Source organism: Larimichthys crocea, chromosome XXIV, assembly GCF_000972845.2.
Source record: "Larimichthys crocea isolate SSNF chromosome XXIV, L_crocea_2.0, whole genome shotgun sequence".
Taxonomy (NCBI): Eukaryota; Metazoa; Chordata; class Actinopteri; family Sciaenidae; genus Larimichthys; species Larimichthys crocea.
Window position 1 is genome coordinate 11,090,021 of NC_040034.1, and position 27,402 is coordinate 11,117,422.

Genomic DNA, 27,402 nt, shown 5'->3' on the forward strand with positions numbered 1-27,402 from the left:
TACCTTTATCAAGCAGAGACACTGAAACTACCTTGGAGGAAAGTATAGCAAAATGTGGACTCTCTTATGTCACAGTATCTAATCAATTCACTATAAACAGGTTGTTTATTAATTGATTTGTAGAGGGACAGATTCAATTAACCAGCAGTGAGACACAAATCTCTGGTTCCTGCTATGAGGATTTGCTGTTTTGCATCTTTGTAATAACTTTGACTGACGGTCTGACAAAACAAGCTATTTAAAGAAGTCACCTTGAGCTCTGTGAAATTATAATGAGCATTTTGCATTATTGTGTAACCTTTGTTAAAGTCTTAATTAATCAATCAATCAAGAAAATAATTGGTAGATGAATCATTAATAAAAAATTAACCGTATATCTAACCCAAATCTAATTTAGACCAAATGAACAACAGGATGAGATAAATGTCTTCCTACGAGATTAAAAGCAAATCTTCTCTGTCGTCCCAACTATTGGGACTGAGCAGGTGTAAAGAAGAGGAAGGGTTGAATAGTCTGAGGGGTCAAATGGGACTGACTTAACTTGAAGGATTTTATCAGACTGGAGTGGCTCGAGGGCCTGCAGTAACACTTCCCCCCCACCACCACACACACACACACCATAGATTAACAAGTTTCAGCAGCACACTGACGAGCGCCTGTTGCATTAGTTTTGTTTTTAAGTGTCAACAAGTGAGCGAGTCTGTCTGTCTGTGTGGGTATTTTCAGGACTTTCACCATAAGGATCCCAACTTTGACACCAATTAAACAGATTATGTCTTAAGATGAGAGGGAAAACTATAGCCAGCGCGTTGCCACGGTGATCGCTTTTGACAAGGTCACAGGGTACCGTGCATCAGTGCACGACCTCAACAAGGAGGCTGCTTATTTTGCTGGGATGAAAACAAACAAAAAGGAAGATAATCACTTTGCAGAAACTGAGACAAAAATATATAAAACAGTGGTCAGTGCAGACAGAAACACTTTGAGTCAGTAACATAACAACAACAGTAAACTTGTTCTCCTTCCAAATGACCTACATATAAATCAACATTACAATTTAATTTGCACTATGCCTGTTAAATGATTAATATATTTATACTTTAGCATTCAAAGAGTGTCTTTTAAAGTGTTTCATAATCACACCAGGCACTGCTGTCCAGATTATCTTCACATATAGGAAAAGTTTGAGCTTGAAATGAAGCTGGGTGATGAAATATTCATTAAAACATTAAACCCTACCTGCATGGCTGATGTTAAACTGTTTTAAAGAGGCCCTGACTCAGATTCATTTTGGAGGCTGCAGTTCGTGACACATCCTCCAAAATCATCACACAAACACCCGAACACTGTATCCTTCACGTCAGTTAAATAAATATTAAATATATAAATAGTAATCTGCTTCATAATTCCATCTGATTGTCTTTTAAAGTGTTGGTGCAGAGTTAATTAACAGATTTTATTTTTTGTAATTTTAGAGTAACAGTTAAAAATTAAAATGGCTGTTTTAATTTGATTATGCTATTTACACCCAATACTGTATTACAAACTTGAAGCACAGCACATGAAACCACATTTTAATCTATATCTTGTTTATGCAATCATTTTATTTATTTATTTTGCATTAAATACGAATATTAATTAGCTGTATTTTAACACTTGGGGAAGATGAGGAATAAAAACGTGCTTTATAGTTACAGAAACACAGAGCACACATACAATAAATTAAATCAAACGAAATACACGGATATGTTTCTTTAAAAAAAAAGAAAGGACAATTTCATAAAAACAGCCACAAACATTTTTGTCTGTTGTAGCTTTAACGTTTGTTTTGCTACTTTGCCTCAATAAGTAACCGCATTCAAATATATATACACACATATATATATATAATGTAATGTATAATATTTTATACAGCCACACAAAAATAACGACGTGTCATTAAAATAAAGAATAAAACAACTTAAGTTTCGTTTAACTTTTTCAACAGCTAACGAGCTAACGTTGTAGCATTAGCAACAGGTTAGCCCAACCGTCAAGTGTGCTAACATGCTAACAGGCTAACCCCGTAGACGTTTGTTTTTCCTACCTTGATGCGCCGGGCAGGTTCATCCTGACTCGGTTTTGTGGAGTAAACTCAGCGGCCTCCTCCTCCTCCTCCTCCTCCTCCTCCTTCTCCTCCTTCCTCCTCTGTATCCCCCCACCTTTTTTTTATGTGTTTTAATTGGCAGCAGTTGAACTGTGAGCCGTAAATCAAGAAGTGCAGAGTGTATTAATGAGTCGGACCACCCAGGAAAACTATTTTCTCTGCACTTTCTTAACCACACAATGTCAGGATACTCGAGTCTGCCATGCTCTGAAAACCATGAATGAACATTCACAAGAGCAGTGCTACCCTGCTGCCACATTTCCAGCAGGCTAATGTTCTGCTACAAGTACTGATTAAAGTAATTCAAAAAAAGGTGAAGTATTCTGGACAAAAAAAAAAAAACAGTTTATTGGAAGTTAGTCCCTACAAGTTTCTTTTCTTTTTGTTTGCGTGAAGCTTGGACATAAGAAGTTACAAATTGAGGTTCAGTTTATTGGTCATATAATAAAGCACAATAATTATTAATCGTTGGCCTTGACATTAATTTAAATGAAAAAAAAAATCCCTTCATCTTAAAAGAAAAGGCAGTTTATTGAAATAACTTTCTGTTCTATTAAAGCTGAGACCGTATAATTGACCAATTTATCTAATACAAAGCAAGGTTTTATAAAGTCTTAAATGTAACAAAAAAGTCTTGCTATAGGTCGGGTTATTCAACCCAGTAAAAAAAAAAAAAGTCCCCTGTGAGTCCTTTAAAAACCTCCTAAAATTTTTTACTATAAATATATGTTTTTTTCCTCAAGAGTAGATCCTCAGCACTGAAAGTAGCGCTTAATTGTCTTCCATTATAAACCTCACAAAGCTAGACCACTGGCTACTAAAATACCAAGGTTAATCTTGATTAAATGTCTTTCCAGGGTACAAAAAGCATATTTTACATAAAACATCCTTCAAGGGGAGTGAAGCATGATGTTGGAAAAAAAAAAATATATAAAATATTCCTGATGGCAAGGCCAAGCATCCCAAATCTGAAATGAAAGGTATCAAAGAGATTAAAAGAAAACCATTACAAATCAACGCACCGCTAATACGGATTCATCTACCTTCCCCATTATCTTCCTCTCCAATTCAAGTCACACCTTTTCCAAGCCAAGGCAGCAACTTTAATCTTTGCTCAAAGTACATTTCAAGATTTCACATGAATGGATTTCAGTGCATACGCGGTACTTAAACATTTCCTCCTTTTGTAGCCACCGTGCATTGTAAAAGACAAGTTTGCAGCCTTTAAGAAACAGAAAGAAGAAAAAGTCAAACCTCGACTAACATTACATTCACCATCTGTACATTTCTTGTACTATAGGCTGGGAAGGTGGCTATTAAATATGGAAAAAAATCAAACTGGCTCTTCTTATACGACTTTATAATGAACACATCTCAATATTTATTGAAGTTAATTGAGCTGTATAAATGCTTCTGCACAACCAGCTATATCAAGGCTTCCCTCTCTTCTGTCCTCTGCTCAGTGAGGAAATCCTCCTGCAGACTGAATGCCCCCTTGCCAGCGACTTTTGTTCTCTCACACTTACCCCACACACTCCAAATGTAACATCCTTCTGCAGAGAGAAAAAAAATCCTCCCCCACCTGTTGATGAATTGTGTTTGTGTATAAGCCTCAGACAGGGCAACAACACGTGTGTCTTTATACAAAATAGTGCGTTTCCTCCTCACATGGATTAGTGTTGAATGAGGAAAAACCCTTTCACAAAAACAGCAAAGAAAGCTTGTGGCCAAATTAGAGTAATCATCATTGACAAACAAAATAATTCCCCTGTTAGGGCAGGGAAGTCATAAGACGCCTCAATGACTGCGGGAAAATGGCCTGTTTGTGCTGTGTGGCTTGTGGATGAATGGTGCCAAATTTCTTGCCAACACAGGCTGCCCACCATGAATCCATGCAGTTATACCGACAATGGAGGAACAATATAGGAAGTCATGTTCGGTCAGTACGTTTCCCTTAACAGGTTCACAAGCACACCTAAGCTCTTCAGTTTATGTTTGAGTTTTCAGAGCCATTTGTGCAAAATCTGATACAATCACATGACTAAATACACGGAATATTCACTCAATCAACATTTTGTGGTGATTTCACTTTTAAATTGAAAAACTCATTGATATGTTGCAACTTTTACTCTGCTTTGTGTTGTGAAAAAAAGAGACACCTAATTTTAATATGAAATTTGACAAATGAAATATTCTTTTTGAACCTCCATTGCCTTGGAGACTGGAAACTGTATTATAAGATTTTGTGTTGGGGATTTAGCTGGATGCTTATGATTACAAGGTTAAAAGTTAAATTCAAAGAGTTTAAAAAGCACGCAGATGTCTGATTTCTTCTTATTATTTATCAAATAAATTCTGCAGTAGAAAAACTGACTGAAGATATTTTCCGAACGCAGGTTCTGTCTGTTCAAATAGGCCACACATACCTGCTTTTCATGTTTAAAAGGTAAACGTTTTTTTCCCTAACACAAAATACTATACGAAATTGTAAAGATGTAAGTAAATTTCCTAGTACATTATACAACTGTTCACTTCATGGTGCTATTGGCAATTCCAATAAGCTGAAGGCTGACGAGTTAACTGGAAACGACCACGTTCTAGCCTCACCATTCATACTCGCATACATGAACCCTCTGAGAAAGAAGGTTTATTTAATGCCGTGAAACTCGTTAAGCTCAACAAATGTAGAGAATTTTTTCATTTTCTGGTATCAAGGACTTGAACTATATGTCGCTTTTGGTATGAAGTAATGCTACTTTTACATTATATGTTGAAAATCATTAAGACTGAAGCTGAATTTTTTTATTTGTTAAAGCTTCAAATTAAAACTCCAGTCCAGGATATTTTAACTTTACATATAGCCAAACTAAATCGGTTAAGTTCTTATCTGACAAATGTGGTGATTTGTAGTGTTTTTATAAAAAAAACAGGAACAAAGACAACTACATGTTTTGTACTACATATGCTCACTATGAGAGTAGTCAAAAACAAAACAAAAATGATCTCACTGATATGCAGTGAGTACTTTACGGCTGCCATTTAGTGTTATCTGTGTTTCAGCAAGTACTTTTACACAATGAAAACATACAGTACATATAAATTAATTCAGAAAACTCACACTGCTCAGTTCATGACCTTTTCCACTATTATATCCTGCTTAGTTTAGCACGTGCAAATTGCCGTGTCGTGTGCCGTGTATTTGTGTTAAGTAGGAGCAAAGACATAGTGGTAGAGAACAGAGACAATGCACACTGAAGGCACTTAACCTTTTAGATGCCGCTTAAAGGATGAGATGTCACCTAAAACCAAGCTACGACTGCCTACAAAGGCTTTCACATGACACAACATACAATAGAGTGACAGCTGTGTTTCAAGGTTTTTATTGATGGACACATATTTCACACAGAACAATGTTGGAGATGTTCCTATCAGGACACAAACATGGCCTGGAGATATACAGCACAGTTCAGTGTTAACTTTTGGACTCGTAGGTGCTGACCCACAGGCTGTGTTGGTTAAATATATTCTGTGGTCGTTATAGCAGGAGCAAAAACACTTGCTCCCTGTTCACTTCAGCCTTAGAATCAGCATCTTAGCTCAGCACCATTGTTTATCACAGACTATTCAGTGAAGAGTTGTGTGATGGACCAGAAAAACCAGAGGAGCACAACCCACTTGACTTCTCTCGAGTCAAACATACTGGCAGCGTGGATGGACAGCTCAAAGCCTCGCTTAATGCCCGTTAACATACAGTGTGTTTACAAAGCTTTTGAATGGACTCATCCTGATGTCAAAAAGTCATACGCGTGAAGATCGGATACACTGTCAGAAAGGAAAGATAATGATTTTTAACAGTGGCAAACACAGCTGCAACAGTTAATGCTGCAGCTATGAAAAGGCACAACAAACGTTACTGTTACAACTGGCTTGGCTCCTTTCAAATAGGATTTACTGATTCTGGTGTAGGATGGAAAGAGATGGAAAATTACACAGCTAAAATGACTAAATATCTGCTGAAAGAAGCTCTGATCTGATCATAAACAAAGGCAACACGTGAGTGCAAAAGACTAAAATAATTATAAACCGAGCCCAACTGGTAAGATTATTTGGAGAAAGTGGGGGTCTTTAAATGACATGAGTAAAACATAAGAGCACCAAAACATCACGTGCACCTCCATGTCGTTAAAACATTTGGGAATTTGAATATATATGATCTTTTGTGGATTATTTGAAGTGTGATAACTGATAGAAATGTCAGAAATTGCTCTTGCAAAGAAAGAATATATTAAGCCAGTCAGAGAATGGAATAAAGTCAATGTAGAGTTCATGGGGCAAATCTTTCACTGCAGGTGTCATTTTCCTAATTTTAGTCGGCCGTGATGATGCTGTCCTCTATGATTTCCTTTTTGTTGAGGTGAATTTCACAGGTTCGGGCTGCACAACTGCCTCATTCTAAGCCTCAGGCCTCTGCACATATCTGCTTTTATCTTTATACAACATCGAAAAACACAATCCTGTCGACTTTGCACGAGACATTACCAGGTAGTGTGACGACCAAAATTCAAAGTGAAATCTTAGCGAAGGTCATAAATGTATGAATTTCTCCAATTAGACAATGACTTAACAATGGAAACACAGAGACTCAAAACAAACAACCTAGAAATCTGAAATCTTTCTAATGTTTTGCTGCTACATAATGCTGTCATTGATGTGTCTATCTATCTGCATTATAATTTAACAATAGGTTAAGATCAATAAGATTTGTAGTAGAGGACACATTGTCTTAAGAGTATTTAAATTAGTATTTAAGCCACTGTTTGGAATGATGTTACACGATGGCCGAGAGAGGTATAAATAAGTTCATTTTAAGAATGACTAGTTGGGCCTATCAAATGTCTACATGGATGAAAACCACATTCAATAATTGATGAAGTAAGAGTAGACACTTAATTATGGGGATGGACACAAATACAAGGTAACAAATGGCTTGGCTTGACATCCTCTGATTAGTTCTTGTTTTAGCTGAACCCACGGAAGAAGAGGATGTCTGGGTCCTGGGGAGGAGAAGAGCAGGATGCAGATGAAGTGAAGTTTATAGATACAGATGAAGAAGAGTAACGGCATGCGCAAGGAATGGATCACCCACGGGCTGCATGCTATACCAGATGTCAGACGGCATGCAGCGCAGATGAAGAAAGACAGATCAGTATGGAGGAGGAAAAAAAGACGAAAACACCTTGTGATGTTATGATTAAGAAAACCCCCCCAAAAAAACTAATGGTTGAGGGCTCACTGAAGATGGCATGATGACAAGACCCCTACAGACAGTCAGGAACATTTCCATCTCACCACAGCCCAATGACTACACAGCATGCTGGAAATGTGAAAAGCCTGCGCAGGTACAAAAGAAAAACAATTTGCTATCAGTCGCATTGATACATTTTCACAGTGAAAGACAATATCTGGTTTTAGACAGAGTTTGCTGGTATGGATTGACAGAAGACAGCGACGCAGGTACTGAACAAATACTGTACACCTTTAGAAGTGCCTAACCACAGAAAATAACACTTATCATTGACTGGGCATTTACCCTACGTCTCACAGACAAAGCTGAATCCCAGCTCGCTCATATGTGTCTATAGAGTGGTGGTGAATTGTTCAGGATTTTGTTGAGACCTCAATAGTCATCACGAGGCTGTGCTTTGTGTTTTGTGCAGTAAATCTATCATTAAGTACCTTTCAGTCACTGCTGCATCCACTTGTGACCACTGTTCATCTTTGGTAATAAAGTAATGTGTTTTAGGACTTTCCCACATTACATCATGTTGCTGCGTTTGCAAGCGATGACTCATAATGACATAGGGATCTACAAGCAAAACATATTAAGATAAGAACATATTTATTTCAGCCCTAACATTGGCCATTTTAATATGGGGACTTGGAGATTGACTAGTTCTGTAGCTACAGAGGTTGCCGCTCGGTGATGAACCAGCAATTAAGGTGTAAATCATGACATAGGAATCTACAAGGAAAACATATTGGGATGAATATCAATAGGATACTGGATTTTGTAGGTAGCTCTTTAAATCTTGCAAATCAAATATCTTAATCGATATTATTTTAATATATGTTGCTCGTAGATCCCCTTTGTCATGATTTACACCTCAATTGCTTGTTCATCACTTGCAAACACAGCAAAATGATGCCATGTGGGAAAGTCCTAAAATACATGACTTTAAAAAAAAAAGGTAAATTTAAGAAGCAGAGGATGAGATAACCTGACAGCAACGCTGTCTTCAGAAATGGCAATTATAAGAAAAAGTAATATGCAACAGCAGATATTTTGAAGGGCACATAAAGAAGATTTTGTTTAATATTAACATAAGGAGGAAATATTGTTGACAATATCAGAACTTCCTCTCAAAGTGACTAATAAATTGTTTATGATTATGCTAAAGCACAGAGGTCAGTTCAAAACTCTGACATTTTTCTGCTGTCTAAATGTAAACACACATGGGACACAGGATGTGAACTGTGGTGTGATTTGTATTCCAAGGAAATTTGTCTGTGAACATCTTTTGTTGGACTGTCAAAACCATCATCAGGGATACATTTTCAGCTCTGTCCAGAGCTACAGAAGACATTTTTTAACCACTTGATGAGGTAACTTAATCCAGGTCTGACCTTATGATCAACACACAACATGGGTTTACTGTAGAACATGTTGTATTGAAGGTCTGTTATTTTTTTTGTCCATCCCCTGAAGCCATGACACACAATTACTCAGCCACTTGCCAGACGAGTTATTCTGAGAGATGTTTTTTTTTTATCCTCTTCCACAATTTGAAATATGGATAAGATCTGTGGGGATAGTCAGCAACTGTCAACAAATTCCACAGCTTCCCGCCACCACTGATCCATCAGTCGCATATCTGAACCACAGCAGTACTGACCTGTTGGCTAGAGCTGACATTAATCCTAAACCTTCCAGTCAGTGTGGAGGAACGCCAGGACACGACGTGGTGATGGTGGTGGGAGCGGATGCTGATACAGGCTCTAACAAGGAAAGGTGCTGATGCTAATGAGCGTATCTGTGGCTCTCTAACAAGCCTGCATCGTTTGATGTCCTAATTTACAGTGAGCTGTGTCTCAGGGGTGCGGGATAATGAGCTGGCCTGGGATTCCCAGGGCAGCAGCTTGTGTAACCCACCTCATGCAGGGGACACTCGGTGTAAGTGAGAGACAGAGAGAGAGAGAGGAGTGAGACAGTAGCAGAGAGGAGCAGGAAGGACATATTTGATGTCTGTAGGAGAGAGGAGGGCGTGAGAAGGGGGGGAGGTGGGTGCATGTCATCCTTGCTTGATATGCTTGTTTGTACACACCAATCATTGAATCGCTGCAACCAAGTGAGAAAAGCTTGTGTTCTCTGTGACAAACTGACCTCGGGCAACAAGTGCACTCACAGGAAGAGGAAACAGAGAAGGAAAGCATGGCGGGTGGGTGAGGAGGGGTGGAGAAGAAGAAGCAGAAATAGAGAAGAGTAAACGTTGTCAGATCTGATCCTTATCGAGCTACATCTTGTCCCCGAAACACCCGTCAAAGATGCCCCTTGCTCTCCTGTGCTTAACTCAATCCCAAAACCCAATTTACAGAGCAACCCTGAAAAAAAACAGAAGAAAAATCTGGCTCCAAGTGCACTCCAAAGCAAATTAGCAAATGTGGAGCTCAGTGACCTCAGTGCAGAGACCATCCACACAGAGTATGCGGTGTGCTCTACCACCCCCACCTCTTACTGCTGCGTCTGCATGGCTGCATTAGTGAAGCTCAAATGGGTTTTTCCGCCATGAGAAGCAGAGCATGACATGCGCTAAACAATGGCAGGCAGATGACGAGCCAGCTCCATTTGATGATGGCCTCTGCCAACACGGCGGCTTTTTTTTTTTTGTAGATTTTTTGATGTGGAGGAATATAAAGGCAGCATGATTCATTAGGGGTGCACAGGTGGCCCGAGATCTAATGAGTCATATTTCGTGCAGCTCTTGTGAAAATGGCTCAAAGGGCAGCATGGACAAGTAAAAAAGAAAAAAAAAAAAGCTGGTTTTATATAGAAGTTTCTGTAATTGTGTGTGTGTGTGTGTGTGTGTGTGTGTGCATGCTACAGCTGTTAACACTGCCCCCCTCTGGCTAGCTGACTACTGTCTCATTAGGATGTTGTTTTTTGCATTGATCAGTCAGAAATTGAGTAAAAAGACAAAGCTATAGCATGGGAGACACAATTTTGCTGCATATCTAATAACAGATCAATGAATGAAGAGAAAAAACCACACATAAAATACACACCTATACATGTAATTAAGCATTAACAGTTGTTGGAGTGAAAAGTTCCGACTGCACTATACCATGCCAAATAGCTTGTTTTAGCATGCTAGTCATTTCATCACAGGAGCCACAACAATCCAAATTGTACCTGATCTATTAACTGCTCGCCACTGAGCACCGTTTGAACGTTTGACCTTCTAACACAGCTCATGACATTATGTTGACATTTAAAGTAATCCCTCCCACGGTTCTTAATCCCAGTGGCCGTGGACTGCCCTGACCCATCCCCTGAGCTCAAGCCCCTTGCATGCACTTACCACACACTGACACAAATGGCAGGCAGACAAACACGACTCCGATACCCAGATAAGTCAACAACACCTCTGTGCTTCAGAAAGCTCATGGGGCTCCAAAACATGCAGCGATGAAAGGGCTTGTTGATTATCAAACCACAAACTGAAGCATTAAGTCACACACGAGTATGGTTTGTGCCTCTCGTGTTTTAACATTACATTTGTGTCACAGAGCTCGGTATTGATTTCCTGAAAAATAATTACCCAGCGATGTTTGGAAAAGCCTCAAGTTCATTTAAGACCATTTACAGCTGTGATTAAGGTACTTCCAGACCTCTTATAGACTCTTTTAACATCTGGATCAGTTCACTATACGATGTAACTCATTTGTCCAGTTGTATTTTATGATACCTGCAACCTAAGGTGTACTTGATCAAAACTATTACAGCATTATACCAGATGTTAGATTCTGAATAGCTGTAAGAGTTGTTAAATGAACTTTTCAAAGATGGCAAAGGTGTTTATTTTTTGGAGAAATGCTTAGTGTTAGTGTCGAAGTCTGTGACTTAAACCTAATGGTAATACATGAGAGGCCTTCTATATTTTAACCATAAAAAATAACGTAAAATAACGTGTTTTGCAACTTCTTTACCAGACAATATAAGAAGAATTATAAATAAGATTTAGAGTTGTGTCACAAATAAAATGCCTTTGGTGTAACTGTGCAGCAGATCCACACACCAGTACCCTCATGTACGTCTAAAAGTTATTGTAATCTACGTTCTAAGGCAGGATGTTTTTTATTTTAACAATGTGATGTCCCTGTAAAAACTGTACTTATGTCTGTCATGTTTTTTTTTTTGATTTACAGTCACAGAAAGTTACACTTGTGCAACACGTCCGAACAGTAAGTGTAAAAAATAGAAGTGATGAAATGAGAGGTACAAGATGACAACCCATTTATTTAGTAATACATTCTGCAAACTAGAAATTTTATTCAAACTTCAAAGGCTAAAAAATGAAAGAAAGGAGGGAAAGAAGGGGAGAAAATTCAAGGGGCAGGGAGAGAAATGCATCAATTCACAAGCAAGGAATGCAATTTGTTCAATCGACAACACAAATAGTACAATTTAGTTCAGGGAACAAAGCTTTTTTAAACATTTTCTTTTTTTTTCTGCCATTCCTTTGGAGCTAAAACATAATACAAAATATACAGTTATTGAACTTTGTAAAATCACTCACAGAGGCCTCTGAGAAGCATTTGAATCAACATTGACAATATTTATCTACAGCACTCTAAAGCTATTCTTGAATGTAACCATAAATATAGCAGACATGATGTATGTATGAACATTTTGAATGCTTGCGAGGTTACCATGTTAAAACACTTGCATTTGTTAAAAGTATGACATCATCTGCAGTGAAAAATTAAATAAGCTTTTCCGAGATTCAAGAAGGTAACATGGAGAGAAAAAAAAAAGCATACAAACCAGCAATGGTTGAAAAGTTGTACCTTGTGACAACCAGGACAAAGTCACTTTGTTAATAGCTTAAGTACCCTAACATGGGGACAGTTTTTTAATCTATAAGAGTGTAATGTCAGCGGCATCACTCCTCTTCATAGTGTTTTGTTGAACAAGTACTTTAGGGGGCAACATGAGATTGGGTAAGGCAAATCGGTGAGCTTATTTATGAGCTGAAAAAGGTCAGCAAAGTGAGGCTCAGGTCGCCCTGTGAGGGGACAAATAAACCACCACTGCTAAAGGATGACACAGTAAACGCCACAACCGAGGTACATCAATATGTACAAGAGGGCGCAAGCATTTAAAAATCTCTTCAACTTCTGCCAGGCAGTCCTCCGTACAAGAATATACAGGATGCATTCCAGGCAACCAAAGGTAACTCTGTAAATAGCTTTATAATCTTTTTTTTTTCTACAATAACAATTTTATGGAAAAAAAAAAGCTGATTATACAGATGATCAGTGCATATGACTACTGCCATTTAGTCACACATCTCACACTTCTAAAAACCCTGAACTCGCGATACAATTCTAGATTAGATTAGATAAGTGAGCATCACACGAGTGGACAAGTTTGATGGGAAATTACACAGGTGAGCATTTTGAGGGTCGAAGGGGGGGGGCGGGCATCAGCTTATACAACAAGGCCGATAGTGTTCCTAGTTACTAAAATATGTTGTCATTTGAAGTAGCCACTTAAAATCATTACTTGTTTTCTTTAAAATTAGCACAATTCAGTCAAATACTGTACATGAGCACAGGCTTATCCCACTCACATAGATCAGTGTTAAAATCAAGAAGAAGTTCTACGGGGGGAGAGCCACAAGAAAAAAAAAAAAAACGCATTCGTGAACTGTTTTCTGAACAGTTTGGATCTACATAACACAAGACAAAAACACTTCCTACAAAACGTTATGAGGTATTTCAGTTCATAAAAAATTAAAAAGAGGGGAATGGATGCTTGGGTTCGTTTTTTTTTTCTTTGTTTTTGTTCACTTTTTGTTGTTGTTGATGAGGGAGTAAAAGGGATGGTAGGAAATGTTATAATTTAAATAGAAAAACACCCAGATGTGACAAATCACAACCGAGTCGCTGTTAATATCGGCTAGCATTCCAGCTATACAGCAGTTTTCAGTATTAAAAAGCAAATTTTTACATTTTTCATTCTATGGAATATGCACGTATGTAAAGGGGTCACATCGAGTTATTAAACTTCTGGGGTAATGCAGGACAGCCCAGGGGAGTGGGTGTATCAATGACTTGGAGATATAAAGAAATATTTGTTCCTTATTAAGCTTTAAGAAAAATTGCATGAAATGTTGCTTTCAAGAGTCATCAACATCCAACTAGGTTTGCAAAAAAAAAAAAAAAAAAACAGCTTGATGCTGAAAACTGATGAGACATTTAGTGCACTCACTAACAAACACAAGCAATGCAGCGCAAAATAAAACTGCTTATTTATAAAGAAAAAAAAACAGAATAAATTGACTGGATTTCCTTTGTAGGTAAGTATTAAGTATTGTGATAGAAATACAATACTATAACTTTAAACCATCATCAAAGATGTTGCTGTTCAATTTTTTTTTATTTTTTAGCTATTTATTGGAATAAAAAAGTAGTTTTTAAACGCACATTTTCATGCAAACATGGAATAAATTTAATTTCTCTATCTGACATGTTTACAGTGTTGCGTCAGGGCAGGATATCTTTTGAATTCTGACATGTTATTTATGTAATTTCTGGGGTGACAGATTGTTTAAAAGGTACCCTATAGAGTTTCCACTGAAAACACAAAGTTAGGTTTACATTCAAACATTTCTTACTGAAATGTATTTTGAGTGTCTTTAAGGCCAAACAAACATGTTCAATGCCATTCCTAATGTCACATAAACCTACATTTGATTTTGAGATCAGCTTGAGGTCTTATCGTCTTTCATTGGTTCACTTAACACCAACTGTTAATATACACATTACCGCCTCCTGCAGTCAGAAGTGTATTTCACATCATCACTTTGTGTTTTTGTCTTGTGTGTTCATCCTTGTGCTCATCCAACATTTCTCTACAGCACCACCAGTGGTCAAAAAAAAACTCCAGAGTACCTTTAAACGTTAACTAACGGTGAATGGGAATCTCAAAATAAAGTGAACATCGCTCTCTTAATAGCTTAACATTTACAAAATCTTTTACGTGGTTTACAGCTAGGTTCTCCTTTATATTGCGATATGGACTTCGCAGTTACAAAATTTCAGTGGTCTTTGGCATTTTTGCCACTACAGCATATTAGAAAGCAGCTAATTTAGGATTCTAGTCAAAGTTAAAGTCTGCGATTAAATAATTTGCTACCCACCACAAACCTAAATGCGGTGAAATAGTTAGGATTGTCATTTTAATATATGAATTACAAATCTAGTCCATTATTACTGTTACATAAATGAACCTGTTCAAACCTTGAGTATTAATCAGAGCAACACCAACATGATTAGAGGGAAACCGCTGTTGTACTAATCATCCCGAGACAAACCAGAATCACATTTTGCCCATAGCAAAAAACTAACTCAAGCGACATGATTTATTCCTTGAAAGTTTAAGTCAAAAATATATACATACATAAATTTCCAACAATGCAATTTTAGACAAAACAAACAAACAAAAAAAAAGGCAGAGAATAAATCTGAAATAAAACAACTTCTCTTCAAGACAAATATCTACCGTGTGTGTGATGAATACAGATTTAGTTGGTGACTATTCATCTTTTTAGAAGGGGGGAAATTAACTGAAAAATAATCATAATTATCAACCCACAGATCATACAGTATAGCAGCGAACTGTATTGTGCTCTGGCTTGTGGTGCAGTGGAGGAGGATTTAAGCAGAGCAAACCCGATGGGAATGAAAAGGTGCTGTACAACCAGGAGAACTCACTGCAGTTAGCGGATTTGTTCTAAAGACGATGTTGGGGGGGGCAAAAAATAGGCTTGTACGATTTAGATTCAACAGTTTCTCCTATCAACAGACTGGTAATGGGTGATTTTCTCTAAAATAGTCAGTGCTTAAACCGTTCACATCAGTCAAATTATCAGGTGTTAAAGGGGGGGAAAAAAAGAAGCTAAAAACATCTGTACCACATACAAAAACTGAATCTCATGAGGAAAACAAAAACTTGGCATAGGCTGTCATAAAGCTGAATTATAATTCATATGGCACCCACAGTGGGCACTGGTAACAATGCATGTTTAGAAACTGATATTTAAATATGACACAATAGATGTGTAAGCTAGTCAAAACCTGACTAGCTGCAAACCGTCGCACAGGACGGGTATATTGAACTACTTGTGTCATCTCAGGTTGCAGTATAGTTTTGATATATAGCTTGAAGTTGTTCAAATAGCGTAACAGCATGTAAACTCTATTATCCAAAGCTTTTTTTTTTGGAATAGGAAGTAGTGAAAGCCTATGTTGGGTTGATATGGAACACTGGCTGAAATAAAATTTAAAAAAGCTGGGTAAGCTTTGGGCGAGCGATTCTCTTAAACTCCAGCCTGGTCTTTTTGTCTGAACCACCTTAGCGAAAAATTTAAATTAGAGTTGCACATACAGATCCGCCTTTATACCAACACACGTGCGCACATACATACACACAAGCACCCACGCACGCTTGCAGGTATCTATTTGCACAGACAAACGTGTTAACAGCGGTCTTTTTTCTTTTCTCAAATCAGATGACTTGAAATGAAGAGAGAGGGGGAAAAAAAAAAAAAAAAAATCACTTCACACTTCCAAAATGACCGAGAAACACCTTTGCCATTATTATGAGCATGTACAGAAGACCACTTACAAAAATAAAATACAATAAAAATAAAAAAAAAGCACAGGGGAAAAAAAAATAATTAGGATTTAAATGGTTTGATAGAGAGCTTACTGTGCTGTCAACTATACAATTTACCCGTTTCTTAAAGGAGAATAGACTAACTGAAAAAAAATAAAATAAAGAAAGGAAATGTAAAAGCGCAGAGACACTGTGCCTGGAGGACAAGCAGAAATATTCACTGAATAGACATTTGTTACAATTCCAGAAGAGCAGGAAAAGGCAGATAGTGCATAAAAGGTTCTCTTTTTCATTTCTTTCATTTTTTAACTTAAAATCAAGCTGCATTAAATACAGGCCGTTTGTACAGGACAATTGCACTTCACAAAAACAGAAATATACAAACACACACAAGGAAATGTGAATCAAATTAATTACAGCAAAAAATCTTACTACTTAAGCTGATTATTTAACAAAAAGAAAGAAGACCTTGTGGACTTGTTATGGATTACTTTAGAGGAGAGTATTAAGGAAGATGAACATAAAAGGGGAGACAAGACGGTAGGGATCCGGAACCCCAGAGAAGACGGGTGCTGCACTATTCCAGGTTTGTGTGCATGCAACTCCTCTTCTTCTTCTTCCTCCTCCTCCTCCTTCTCCTTCTCCTTCTCCTCCTCCCATGAAATTCCCTTCTTAGAAACCAAAAGCTCAGAGTGACGGAGAGACAGACTGCTGAGCTGAGCTGCTGTGGGTCTTGAGAGGATGGTGGTTTGTAAACTCTATGCTGTGTTAGTGGTAGGAGGTTGTGTTACCACATGTCGTCTGTGGATGCAGAGTCCTTGATAAGAGAGAAGAGGAAGGAAAAACCCTTCAGACTCTGGCTCTACATCCACCAGATCTCTATCAAGAGCTGGACAGGTTTAAGCATGTATTACACAAACTGACACATAATTTCCTCCAGAAGTTGATAGAGATATTTGTGAATCAATTTCCTCCAGTTTTTTGTGATGCTACTGTAAATACTTTTACAGATAATCTGGAGATGAAGCAGTATATCATTGTACACATGACTATATACAATGCAGAAAACACTACTCATTGGTTGACAGGTCTAAAGTCTGGTTTAAAAAAGCCACCTTGTCCTGTATCATTGTTTACTTAACACGCACCAAGTACAGTCTGAAGCTTCAGATACAAAATCTACAGAAAGTAAAGTAAAATAATTAAAAGTGACTAGTACAGTCTATTTTTTCTAATAACAAGAACAAATGAGAGCTTACAATTCAGGTAAATATAATTATTTTAGCACCCTCTCGTGAGTACCAATATTCACTGATACTGCACATCAAACTAAATCTGCTGACCGTAAGTATACTTGAATATACATAGTTTTAATGTGTTATTATTCACGAGAGCAGTGCCCGTTCAAAACACGCCTGGCCAATTGCTTTGCCTCCAGCTTTCTTGAGAAATCACCCAAACAACTTTGTTCTCGACACACTTCCTTGGGTCATCGGCAATACACCAAAGAATTAATACGTTCATGACCAAAGACAGACATACAACCAGAGAGACTCTTCCTATTTTAGTTAGATATCGGATAGAGTAAACGTATTCTGATATATTTTAAAGAGGGATGGAGATAAGTAAGTAATTTAAGTCTGCGCAGGTGAAGCAGCAGGTAGTCACGCGTAAATTATTGGCATCACAGGCAGAATGCCCACAAATAGTATTTTGAAAAAATAAGAGATGTGAACGTGCAGTGCAAGCTAAGTAACATTAAATTTGTGTGTCATAGAACAACCAGTTCAATTATTAACTATTTTCAGATTAAGCAGGAGAATCAGCTGGAGACGGCTAACAGGCAGACCCTCATTTGCTAACGTAGGCTCTGTTAGGAAGTGCTGCAGTGATGTTACCATGGCAGAGAAGATTAACCAGCTCACACTAACAACAGTGACTGTAGTTATGCTCTAGTTAACCTTTGTGAGGTGAACGCTGCCTCTTCTTCTACAAGCTACCATCACAACAAACAACAACTACAAGTGTGGAGAATATGCAAGAGTATAGTTACTCTGTACTATAAACTGAGGACTGATCTGCAAAGCACTGAAGAAAAATGAATGTACTGTTTAGCAACATCTTAATGGTTGTGAATGGTTTTTTCCCCCCATGTTGGGTAATCTGTACAGTCTGTGCAGCACAGAGAGGCCGGATAACCATTACCCCTCTTGAATTTTGCTTGGGTCTTAATTTCAGACTCTATTCTTAGGTTTATTATTTTGGGAGTACTCAAGTACACAATGATAATTTAATCTAAGTGCTTTTGCTTAAAATGAAACTGCTCAAAATGCCCGTCTTTAGATATAATGAACATCAGACAAGCTGAAAAAGCATTATACAATAAAAATGAGGGAAATGTTCTGTCTCTGTACGAATGCACTTTAAAATTTGCAAATCATTTCTAATTTGAGCAATAAATATTTGGTTATGTACATGTTTGTGTAGCTGATAAACTGATGACTATATGGGAAGACATAATAATTAGTTCCAAATTCACACAGACTAATCATCACGTAAACGCAGCTATATATTCATAGAGATATTCACAACCAAACACGGATAGAAAAGAAAGGTGCAAGTCACCAAATGATAAAGCAGTTGTTGATGTTTCCATCTATTTAAGACCTCTGTTTCGGTTCAGGGTGTTTTAGGTTTGTCAGGAAGTGGCAATGTTTGGTAACTCTTATTGACAAACAATGTAACCAGCCACAGGAAGAGGTTATTATGAAAACATGTTGTTCAGACAGATTATTTAACACAAACCTTTCACGACGATTTTAGACAAACTTGGCACTGACTTTGTGTTCGGAACAATAAATGTGAAATTAAATTTCTCTAGTTAACTGACCTAAAGCATATATTCACAATAACAGCATGTATTCTTATAACTGTTGTACTGCAGTGACAGCATTTTGTCCTATATGTGAGTGAAAGTCGCAGGGGAAGAAGCTCCTCTAATACCACTGTACTATTTTTGTGTTTCTGTAGTTATTCTTGTCTGCTAGTAAAATGTTGTATCTGATCGCATCAATTCAACTTCCGGAGCTCTCTTATTTTAATTTATATCATATCAATAATCTAAACTTAATGACATTTTTTGAAACAGTATTTTTCTAAATTTAAGTGCCCATCTGGATACAACGGTTATTTTAATGTAACAAATATGTATTTAATAAACAGTGCGTATCCTCTGATGCCATGTATACATTAATTTTTACACATACGCTGAGCATCTTTGGCACAAAACTTTCTTTCAGAATGAGTTAAGTTCTGTCTCATCTCATCATCTAATCTAAAAAGGATCAAAAGCATTGCACCAAGCTGGGAACAAATTCCACTGTTAAAGAAGTTGGGCATTTTAATATGGGGACTTGCAGAGACTGACCTGCTTTTGGCTTCATTCTTCAGTCAGAGATTTCCGCTTTGTGTGCACTGAGTAGTTTTGTCATTTAGATAAATATTGGCCTCACTGTATCTATAGATAACCAATATTTAAAACTGGATCCAGGTTAAGAAAATAAATAAAGTTGATTGCAACCTCTCAATTGGTTATGCATAGGGTGAGATTACCTCCATAACTTACCTGCCTAACTTCAGACACGATCATTGATTTAGGCTGTCACTACAGTTTCAATAAAGGTCTACAAATAATGCGAATAAATAAAGAAATAAACTGCCAAAAACAACAGATCTCAAAATTATTTACACACTGATATAAAGAATAACATTTTATACATACATTTCTTTATGGATAAAATGTATTGTTTGTCTATTATACCAGATACTTTCGATGTGTTTTTTTAAAATCTTTATTCTCTCTTGCACCGCTGTGATAAAGGAATATTTACTATGCTGACGAATGTTCTCCATCAGTCACTCACACAGGAGAAAGATAGTTTATTGCTGAGTCTCAGGTCATCAAATACTGACACAAATAATGTGGCTTGGAGTGAGCCACGAAACACAATAGCTGGCATTTGTGTTGGGTAATGAGACTCTGCGAGGCACTAACCTAAAGTGTCCGTATTTGTTGACCTGAGAGCATGAACACCACCTGTTGTGTTGTGTGGCTCTCTCCAAGCTGCTTTGTTTCCCATTTATGTTGGTATTTGATGACCTGGGGATAAGAATGAACTATCTTTCTCCAATATGACTGCCCTCACCTTTCATACTAACAAAGAAACATTGGTTGGCGTTTGGTGGTGAAACTGTTTTGTTAAAAAAAAAAAGAAGGACACTGCCTCAGATCTACTTCTTCGTTGTAGACGTGTTAGTCACATGGTGTGCTTTTGCACAGTATTAACCAGAATGATACATATCCTGTTAACAATCCACCATAAATTTACTAAAGGTGATCAACTAACTAACATATTTAATCCCCTGACCTCTTCTGTATTGTATGGTGTTACAGTATGGCTTTATAATGGGCTTTTAAAAACATTTATTGTTCCAGATCTACAACTTTGACATCTGACAGTAAATATATTTTATACACAGCAAAACATTACATATTAATGTGAAGGTCTTGCCTGAAGCTGGATGGATACAACCAGAGGAGGAGGAGGTTCTGTAAAAAAGTGTAGCTACTTGATAAAAGTAGTCGTCTATCCATGGAGAGCTGCAAAACATTTCTCCTCAAGGAAAAATGTATACGTTTCAAATCAATTTTTTAACTTCACGATATTATAACTGTGCAATTGCTGCCAAAGGTGAGTCAGATGAATGCTCAGTCTAAAGACAAAATACAGTAACAAACACTGCATAAGATTTCTGAGTAACTTTGTATAAATTTAAAAACAGAATATTATTTTACTTTCTCCATGGAAAGCTTTGTGTAGACTGGTGGCAAATTTTGTATTCAGGCGGCAGCACATAATACAGAGGAAGTCAAGGGGCCTGGCAGTTATGAAGATAACCCTAATTTCCGAGATAATTCAAAGTGTGATGGTAATTTAAAAAAGTCTCATCTCTGTACGAACATAACACTGAAACAAAGTACTAATTTTCACTGTCAAGGACGAGATGACGTGCACAATTAAAATGTAGCTGATGCAGTGAGCTTATCTGATAACAGTTTAAAAGCATGATATCTGAGTGGACAAGGGCAACAGCTTTGAGGTCTGCTTGTATACAAAGGAATGATGAGCAACGTCCCTTTTAAACCAGTATTTGAGAGAATGTAGGTTTTAATTTCATCCACACAAATACCAAACAATTTCACTTATTAGCTCTTTCCTCTTTGATTTGAGGAGCACTAATCAGTGAAATAAGCTCATGAGGTACAAAACTGAGCCTTTTTTTTTGACACAGGACTTGAAATGCAAATGTTGTCCTTTGTCAAAGTGAAACCCAGTTATGCGAATGAAGTTTTGCTAAGACTACTTAAGGGAGAAACTATTTTCTACCAGTGTCAGCCATACAGAAAATGTATAGTTAATGGTGCTTTTATCCATTTTCTCTCTCTTTTTTTTTTTGATTCACATAAACTGGACAGAAAGCAAAGAAACACCCTGAACAGGTCACCGAGTCATTGCAGAGTCAACCAGACAACCTCAATTTTGAGTGAAATTAATTTGACAAGGATGTTTCCTTGTTCCGTCTTGTTGAATACTGATGACATGCATAAAATTGGTTACAATTTTGCTGGCCACACATCAAAAAAAGCATGCATGCTCCAAGCCAAGCACGCCTACAGGGGAGTTAAAAGACAAGCTGGGATACTTACTGTGTCATCACTTCGGTAGGGGTTGAGTTTGTTGTACACCGCTTCAATAACACTTCGTCTGAAGGGAAGTCAAAGTATTAAAATGTTAGATTAAAAGTGGCAGTCACTATGAGAAAGAAAAAAATGTGCCACTGTTTATGAAGTTGCCACAAAGCTCACTCACTTGCTTGCCAGCTCTCCTCCAGGCGGGAGGTTAGGGATGGCCTCAGATGCTAACGTCCGCATAACATGGACCAAATCTGGGAGACTTTCATCCCCCTGTTTCTTGATGATCTCTGTTGGAAAACAAAATCAAATTCTTTTAAACTGTGTCACAACAATTGCTTCTAAATCTAATATGTGTAATTCATTTAAATGTTATTTTTTTAAAAATATGTGTACAATACAGAAATATTATGAATGAAACTTCCTTTACTTAATATTATCATGTTATGACTGAAGCATAGACGTTTGGTGGTGGCATTGGGTTTCAAGTGAATACCATCTCTATTATTGATATTGATTTAATACTGTTTTTATAGTAACACTCTCCATTCTCCATAGAGAGAGGTGCAGCAATCATTGTTAACAAACAAAAAGTCACTGGTACTGAAAATACCTTATAGTTTAATTTTAATTCTCTGTACACAGAACAGTGACAGTTTTGCATGTTTTCCCCCACTGAGGGATTTATCAGGGTAGTTTCCTCATCTGAATGAAAGATCTAAGGACAGATCGTTCATATGCTTTATAGATTGTGAAGTAAAGTATATGGGTTCAGTAGTGTACCAGTGACAGGAAGTATTTTTTGAGACCTTACACTAGGAAAATATTAACCAGGAAAAGGTTTTAGACGGGAACTTTTTACTGGCTTTACAAGTGAACATTGAACGTGTGTTCAGTCTAATTTCAAGATAAAACTGGTCACACAACATTGAAATTATGACTCATTCTTCATTCAACACACAAAGTGTAACTTAAATTGATGGCTTGTTTTTTTTAAACCTTTGGCCCCTAATCTTATTTGAAAGTGTTCTGAGCAAAGCATTTTGTTGAACAAAGTGAGTCCAACAGTGTGGGGTATTCCTTGCCTCTTTTCACCTGACATTTAGGGTGAATTCAGACAGGATCAGGCGCTGTGTGGAAGTATGTGGGGGTGAAGGGGGCTGCTGGGGGTGTGTCTATTTGTGCTGGACGTAACCACTGTGAAACAATCAGGAAATAACATTTTATTTCTCTGATTAACCGGCTTTATCAAGGCTGCTCGCCCTCATTCACTCTGTCTCTCAAACCATCGGGCACAAACCAAATTAAACTTCTCCGTGCCACTGTTTTGACTGTGGAGGTTTGCCTGATCTGAGTGTCTGATAGAAATCCCCCAATAGAACAGCCTTTTAAGCTTAAAGCATTTTAAATAAAATCTTTACACCTCAGAGGTGCACTAATAATGCACTGCCAATATATACATATATTAACATAAGATGTTATGTTTGATCTAATTAAAGGGTCTGAAAGTCCTCAGATTATGTAAAATCACACACATTTGAATACCTAGATTAGACTGAACCATAAACTATTACAATTTCTATGATTCATTTATATACTATAAGTGAATCATAGGAAAACAACTGACTTGTTTCAGAAACTTTTGGGTACTTTCCTGGCTTTTCACACAGCTGTTGTATTTTCATTAGACTAGATGTAAATAGGAATAACCTTATTTAAAAACGTAATGTAAAAAGCAAAGTAAAACATGAGGTTTAGACTGAAGAAAGGAAAAGTTCATACCCCCAAATAGATAATGTCATCATTTCACTTTCTATGGTGGTCTACTAACACCCAAATATAAATTTTCTCCCTCACCTTCTACTCTGCCCTCCAGGTATTTATCCAGCTCAGCCTCCCGTTTCACTGCTTCAGGAGAAACTTTTGGGGCCCCAGGAAAGCAGATTAACACAACACTCATATTATCCCGGCTTCCCTGTGGAAAAACAAACAACAAAAACAGATGTCTTGTAAATCAGCCATGATGCCAAAACAGACAAGTGTGTAACAAAATATCAGTGTATGTATAGTGGACATGCCATACCTTGTACAAGCAGGTGTCAACAATTTCATTGCTGACTCTTTCAAGATCATCTGTCACCTCTAGCCTTGACCTGACAAAGTCACACAGGTCCTCATTGGCCATGACATCCCAGATGCCATCACATGCTAGTATAATGAATTCATCTTCTCCCTCGCATCTCTCTATTGCATAAACTTCAGGCTCAGGAGACACAAGCTGCTCTGTCGGACCTTTTCCATGCACACACTTGTAGTCGAAGTCTCCCAAAGCCCGAGACACAGCTAGGGACCCATTAACTCGCTGGATCATGACTGAGCCGCCGGCATTCTGAATCCTTTCCTTCTCCAGAGGGTTGCTGGGTTTGTGATCCTGTGTGAAGAAGTGCACAGCTCCGCCTCGGCTGAGGAGTCCCCTCGAGTCGCCACAATTGATAAAGTAGATATGGCTCGGAGAAATCATCACTCCCACTGCAGTGGAGCCGCTGCGGTCCACGCCGTGCTTCTTCTCGGAGATGGTTCGCATGTGTTCATCAATCTGCAAGAATCCCGTGCGGATCCCATTCTTCACGCTATCCACAGAGGGGTCCTCCTGCAGAGCACTCTGGAAGTCTGAGTTGCTGGTGATGTGCTCCAGCAGGTGCTCACAGCAGTACTTGGCCACCTGAGAGCCAGCATGCCCATCATAAACAGCAAAGAACGACCAGGGGTCAAGACCATGAGGCAGACCAATTACCGCTGTGTGTGCATCTTCCATCTCTACCCGCCAGCCCTGCATGCTACTCAGCCCATACCTCAGGTTGTTACCCTCACCGCGGGAATTGTATTTTTCCATCTTTGGTTTGTCCAGAAATGCACCCATTGTTTCCCCTCTTAAGACCTGTAACACAAATTAAAAGACAAGAAATTTGTTTACACAATACGGCAGAAATGTAGTGTCCTGAAATATAGACAAAACTATGTTGCCACAGTTTATAATCAGCTAAAAATATACACATACTGTATGTCTAGAGCTAAAAACAGAGCAACACAACTTTCTATATTAAAATGATAAAACATATCGCCTGTATTCCGTCTATTTCTGGCAAAAGATTAGCATCTTGGAGCTCAGTTCATGGGCCCCTGCTCACATCTAAAAATAGTGGACCTGTGTACACATTTTGGCTACATATTAGGAGCACTGCAGCTGAGGATCAGATTGAAACGCCCTCAAACGACTGACTGGTCCAGTTAAAACACTAAAAAAACAAAGATCTGAATCAAGCGTCAGTTTTGGCAGCATCTCTCTTTCTCTCTTGACCTTCGCAACGCAAGTCAACTTCACCACAACTGGCGAGAAAATGTGTAACATTAAGGAGCTAATGTTAGCCTTTAACAGACTTAACCAGTCAAGGGAGATCTGACAAATGAAACATTAGCGGCACGGCTAACGAGCTAATGATACGACATGAACCTGCTCGATTTAAAAAATAAATAACAGAATTAACGGGTTAAAAAAAAAAAAAGAAGCTCTGTGACAAGTCCAAACCGAAACCCAAATAAACAAACCTTGCCAGCCTTGTTGCTGGGCCTTGACCCTTGTCAGCTAACTTTGACAGGCCTGCCCTGACGCTATGTTCGGCCTTGCTATGAATGCTAACACGGCTAAGATAGCCCAACGGTTCTCAACGGTTGCTGGCACAAGAGTAGATATTTATATATATTTTAAAGAAAAATACTTACCGAATATCCCCAAAACTGAAATTATACCGGCTGACAGCGATGGAAACTGCGACAGTGGCGATGACTGACTTGCCGCCGGTCACACCGGAGAGGTACACCGACGAAAACTTGACGGTTTTGCGGCGGTTTGAGAGCTAAGGCTAGGCTAGCCAGTTAGCTAGCGACGAGCAGTCGTCACTCACTCGAGACTCATATAAAATGCTCACGCGCCCTCTTTTTTGCCCGTGATGTATTACATTATCTCAGCTGGCGATGGGTTTTTTTTTTGTTTTGTTTTTTTTAAGTGTAATCTAACAGCAGGGTTTCTCGGTGATATGTGTGCCCGGAGGTTTATGGTGGCCACAGAGAGAGAGAGAGAGAGAGAGAGAGAGAGAGAGAGAGAGAGAGAGAGAGAAGGAGAGAGAGGTGGAGGGGGGTTGAAGCTGAAACGTCTGCCCCAGCCTCTCCACTAGACAGCTGTGGCTACACTGGGCTATTACAACTTCCAGGATCATCACGTGACACACACACTGGTTCATAAAGCATTTTTATCTCTCCCACACACACACACATATATACATATACACATCACAGCGATGCTGTTTTAATCAACATAATTTCACCCATCCACTCTGTGAAAAAAAGCCGCACTTATTTAAAACATTTAATCCCGCGCTCCTGTGTTTGTCAGGAGGAGCAGCAGGAGGAGGAGGAGGAGGAGGAGGGAGTAAAAGGAGATTTCAAATGCGCATGCGGCTGACCCGGATGTTGCAGGTTGCGTACTCCAAAAAAAAAAAAAACAAAAAAAAAACATGACATCATCGTTGAAGAGTTGTGGCTGTAACCAACGCAGAGGGCATGTACACAGTCTGACAGCATGCACATCATGTTACAGATCTGTATTTGGACTGACTGTAGCCCTGATAAAAATATATTTTGCATCTTGAGTACACTTGCACTGCTCCTCTGTCCTATAGTGGATGACTGTGTTTTGAAGAAGAAGAAGAAGAATAGATAGATAGATCCCCAAATCTAATGTGCTTAGTTGACCCTAAAACTGACACGGGACTAGAAATATTAATAATACATTGTAAATCCGGTTATCTCATTATCATGTTTTAGTAGATAGATAGATAGATAGATAGATAGATAGATAGATAGATAGATAGATAGATAGATACATAGATACATAGATAGGTGCAGTAGAAAGATGATGGTAATAGTACTGATGGTATTGTTATTGTTTATAACAGTATATAATAATAATAACAGTATATACAGTATGTATAGTATAATAACAACAACAACAGATACACATAGAAATGTGTCAGCCTGTGCAAGGTGTGCATACATACATAACTGCAATAGTATGTACACATGTATAAATATGTGTATATATACACAAGATATGATAAGATGTATAGTATGTGTATAATATATGCATAACAAATACGTGACTATACAAGATTTACATGCTATAAATAACATACTACGAATATGAATATGTAAATAGAATGTGCAAAAAGGAATATTGTATAAATATGTAGATAGATATTTTATGTTTATTATTTACATGCATTTTACCTGCAATACAACTACAAACACACAAAAGGCTCATAGATATGCAAATGTGGAAAGATGGTAGTGTGATGTTGAGCCACACACAGCGGTGCCCTGGGAGCAGTTGGGCGTTCAGTACCTTGCCCAAGGGCACCTCGGCAGTGCCCAAGAGGTGAGCTGGCACCACTCCAGCTACCAGTCCACCCTCCAGTTCCCAAGCCAGGT

General features: G+C 38.1%; 2 protein-coding genes across 5 annotated transcripts in view; both read right to left on the bottom strand.

The window, feature by feature from the left end:
• Positions 1–2,295, bottom strand: part of mnat1 (MNAT1 component of CDK activating kinase) — an 84,835-nt gene extending 82,540 nt beyond the window's left edge. The window contains exon 1 of the mRNA XM_010734160.3: positions 2,087–2,295. The gene's annotated coding sequence lies outside the window, so the exon portion shown is untranslated. The remainder of the gene's footprint in view (positions 1–2,086) is intronic.
• A 3,215-nt stretch (positions 2,296–5,510) lies between these two features.
• ppm1aa (protein phosphatase, Mg2+/Mn2+ dependent, 1Aa) lies at positions 5,511–26,137 on the bottom strand. 4 transcript variants are annotated; one of them, XM_027274701.1, is made up of 7 exons: positions 25,639–26,137; positions 23,942–24,796; positions 23,716–23,833; positions 22,037–22,148; positions 21,874–21,931; positions 7,496–7,537; positions 5,511–7,200 (listed from the first exon to the last, which is right to left on the bottom strand). In XM_027274701.1, exons 2-7 carry the CDS (start codon positions 24,776–24,778, stop codon positions 7,165–7,167), a joined length of 1,203 nt encoding a protein of 400 aa, XP_027130502.1. In that variant the 5' UTR covers positions 24,779–24,796; positions 25,639–26,137; the 3' UTR covers positions 5,511–7,164. The 4 variants fall into 4 exon arrangements, with proteins under 4 accessions (XP_027130502.1, XP_027130503.1, XP_019132650.1 ...); XM_027274702.1 differs by having other exon boundaries at positions 7,440–7,537; XM_019277105.2 differs by lacking the exon at positions 7,496–7,537 and having other exon boundaries at positions 25,639–26,136.
• Positions 26,138–27,402: the final 1,265 nt, after the last annotated feature.

Coding starts and splice junctions, on each gene's coding strand:
- ppm1aa (XM_027274701.1), bottom strand. CDS start 24,778: ATGGGTGCATTTCTGGACAAACCAAAGATGGAAAAATACAATTCCCGC. Junction 21,932..22,036: donor GGAGGAGAGCTGGCAAGCAA/GTGAGTGAGCTT, acceptor ACTTCCCTTCAG/ACGAAGTGTTATTGAAGCGG. Junction 7,201..7,495: donor TGTGTAGTCATTGGGCTGTG/GTGAGATGGAAA, acceptor TCTCCTCCCCAG/GACCCAGACATCCTCTTCTT.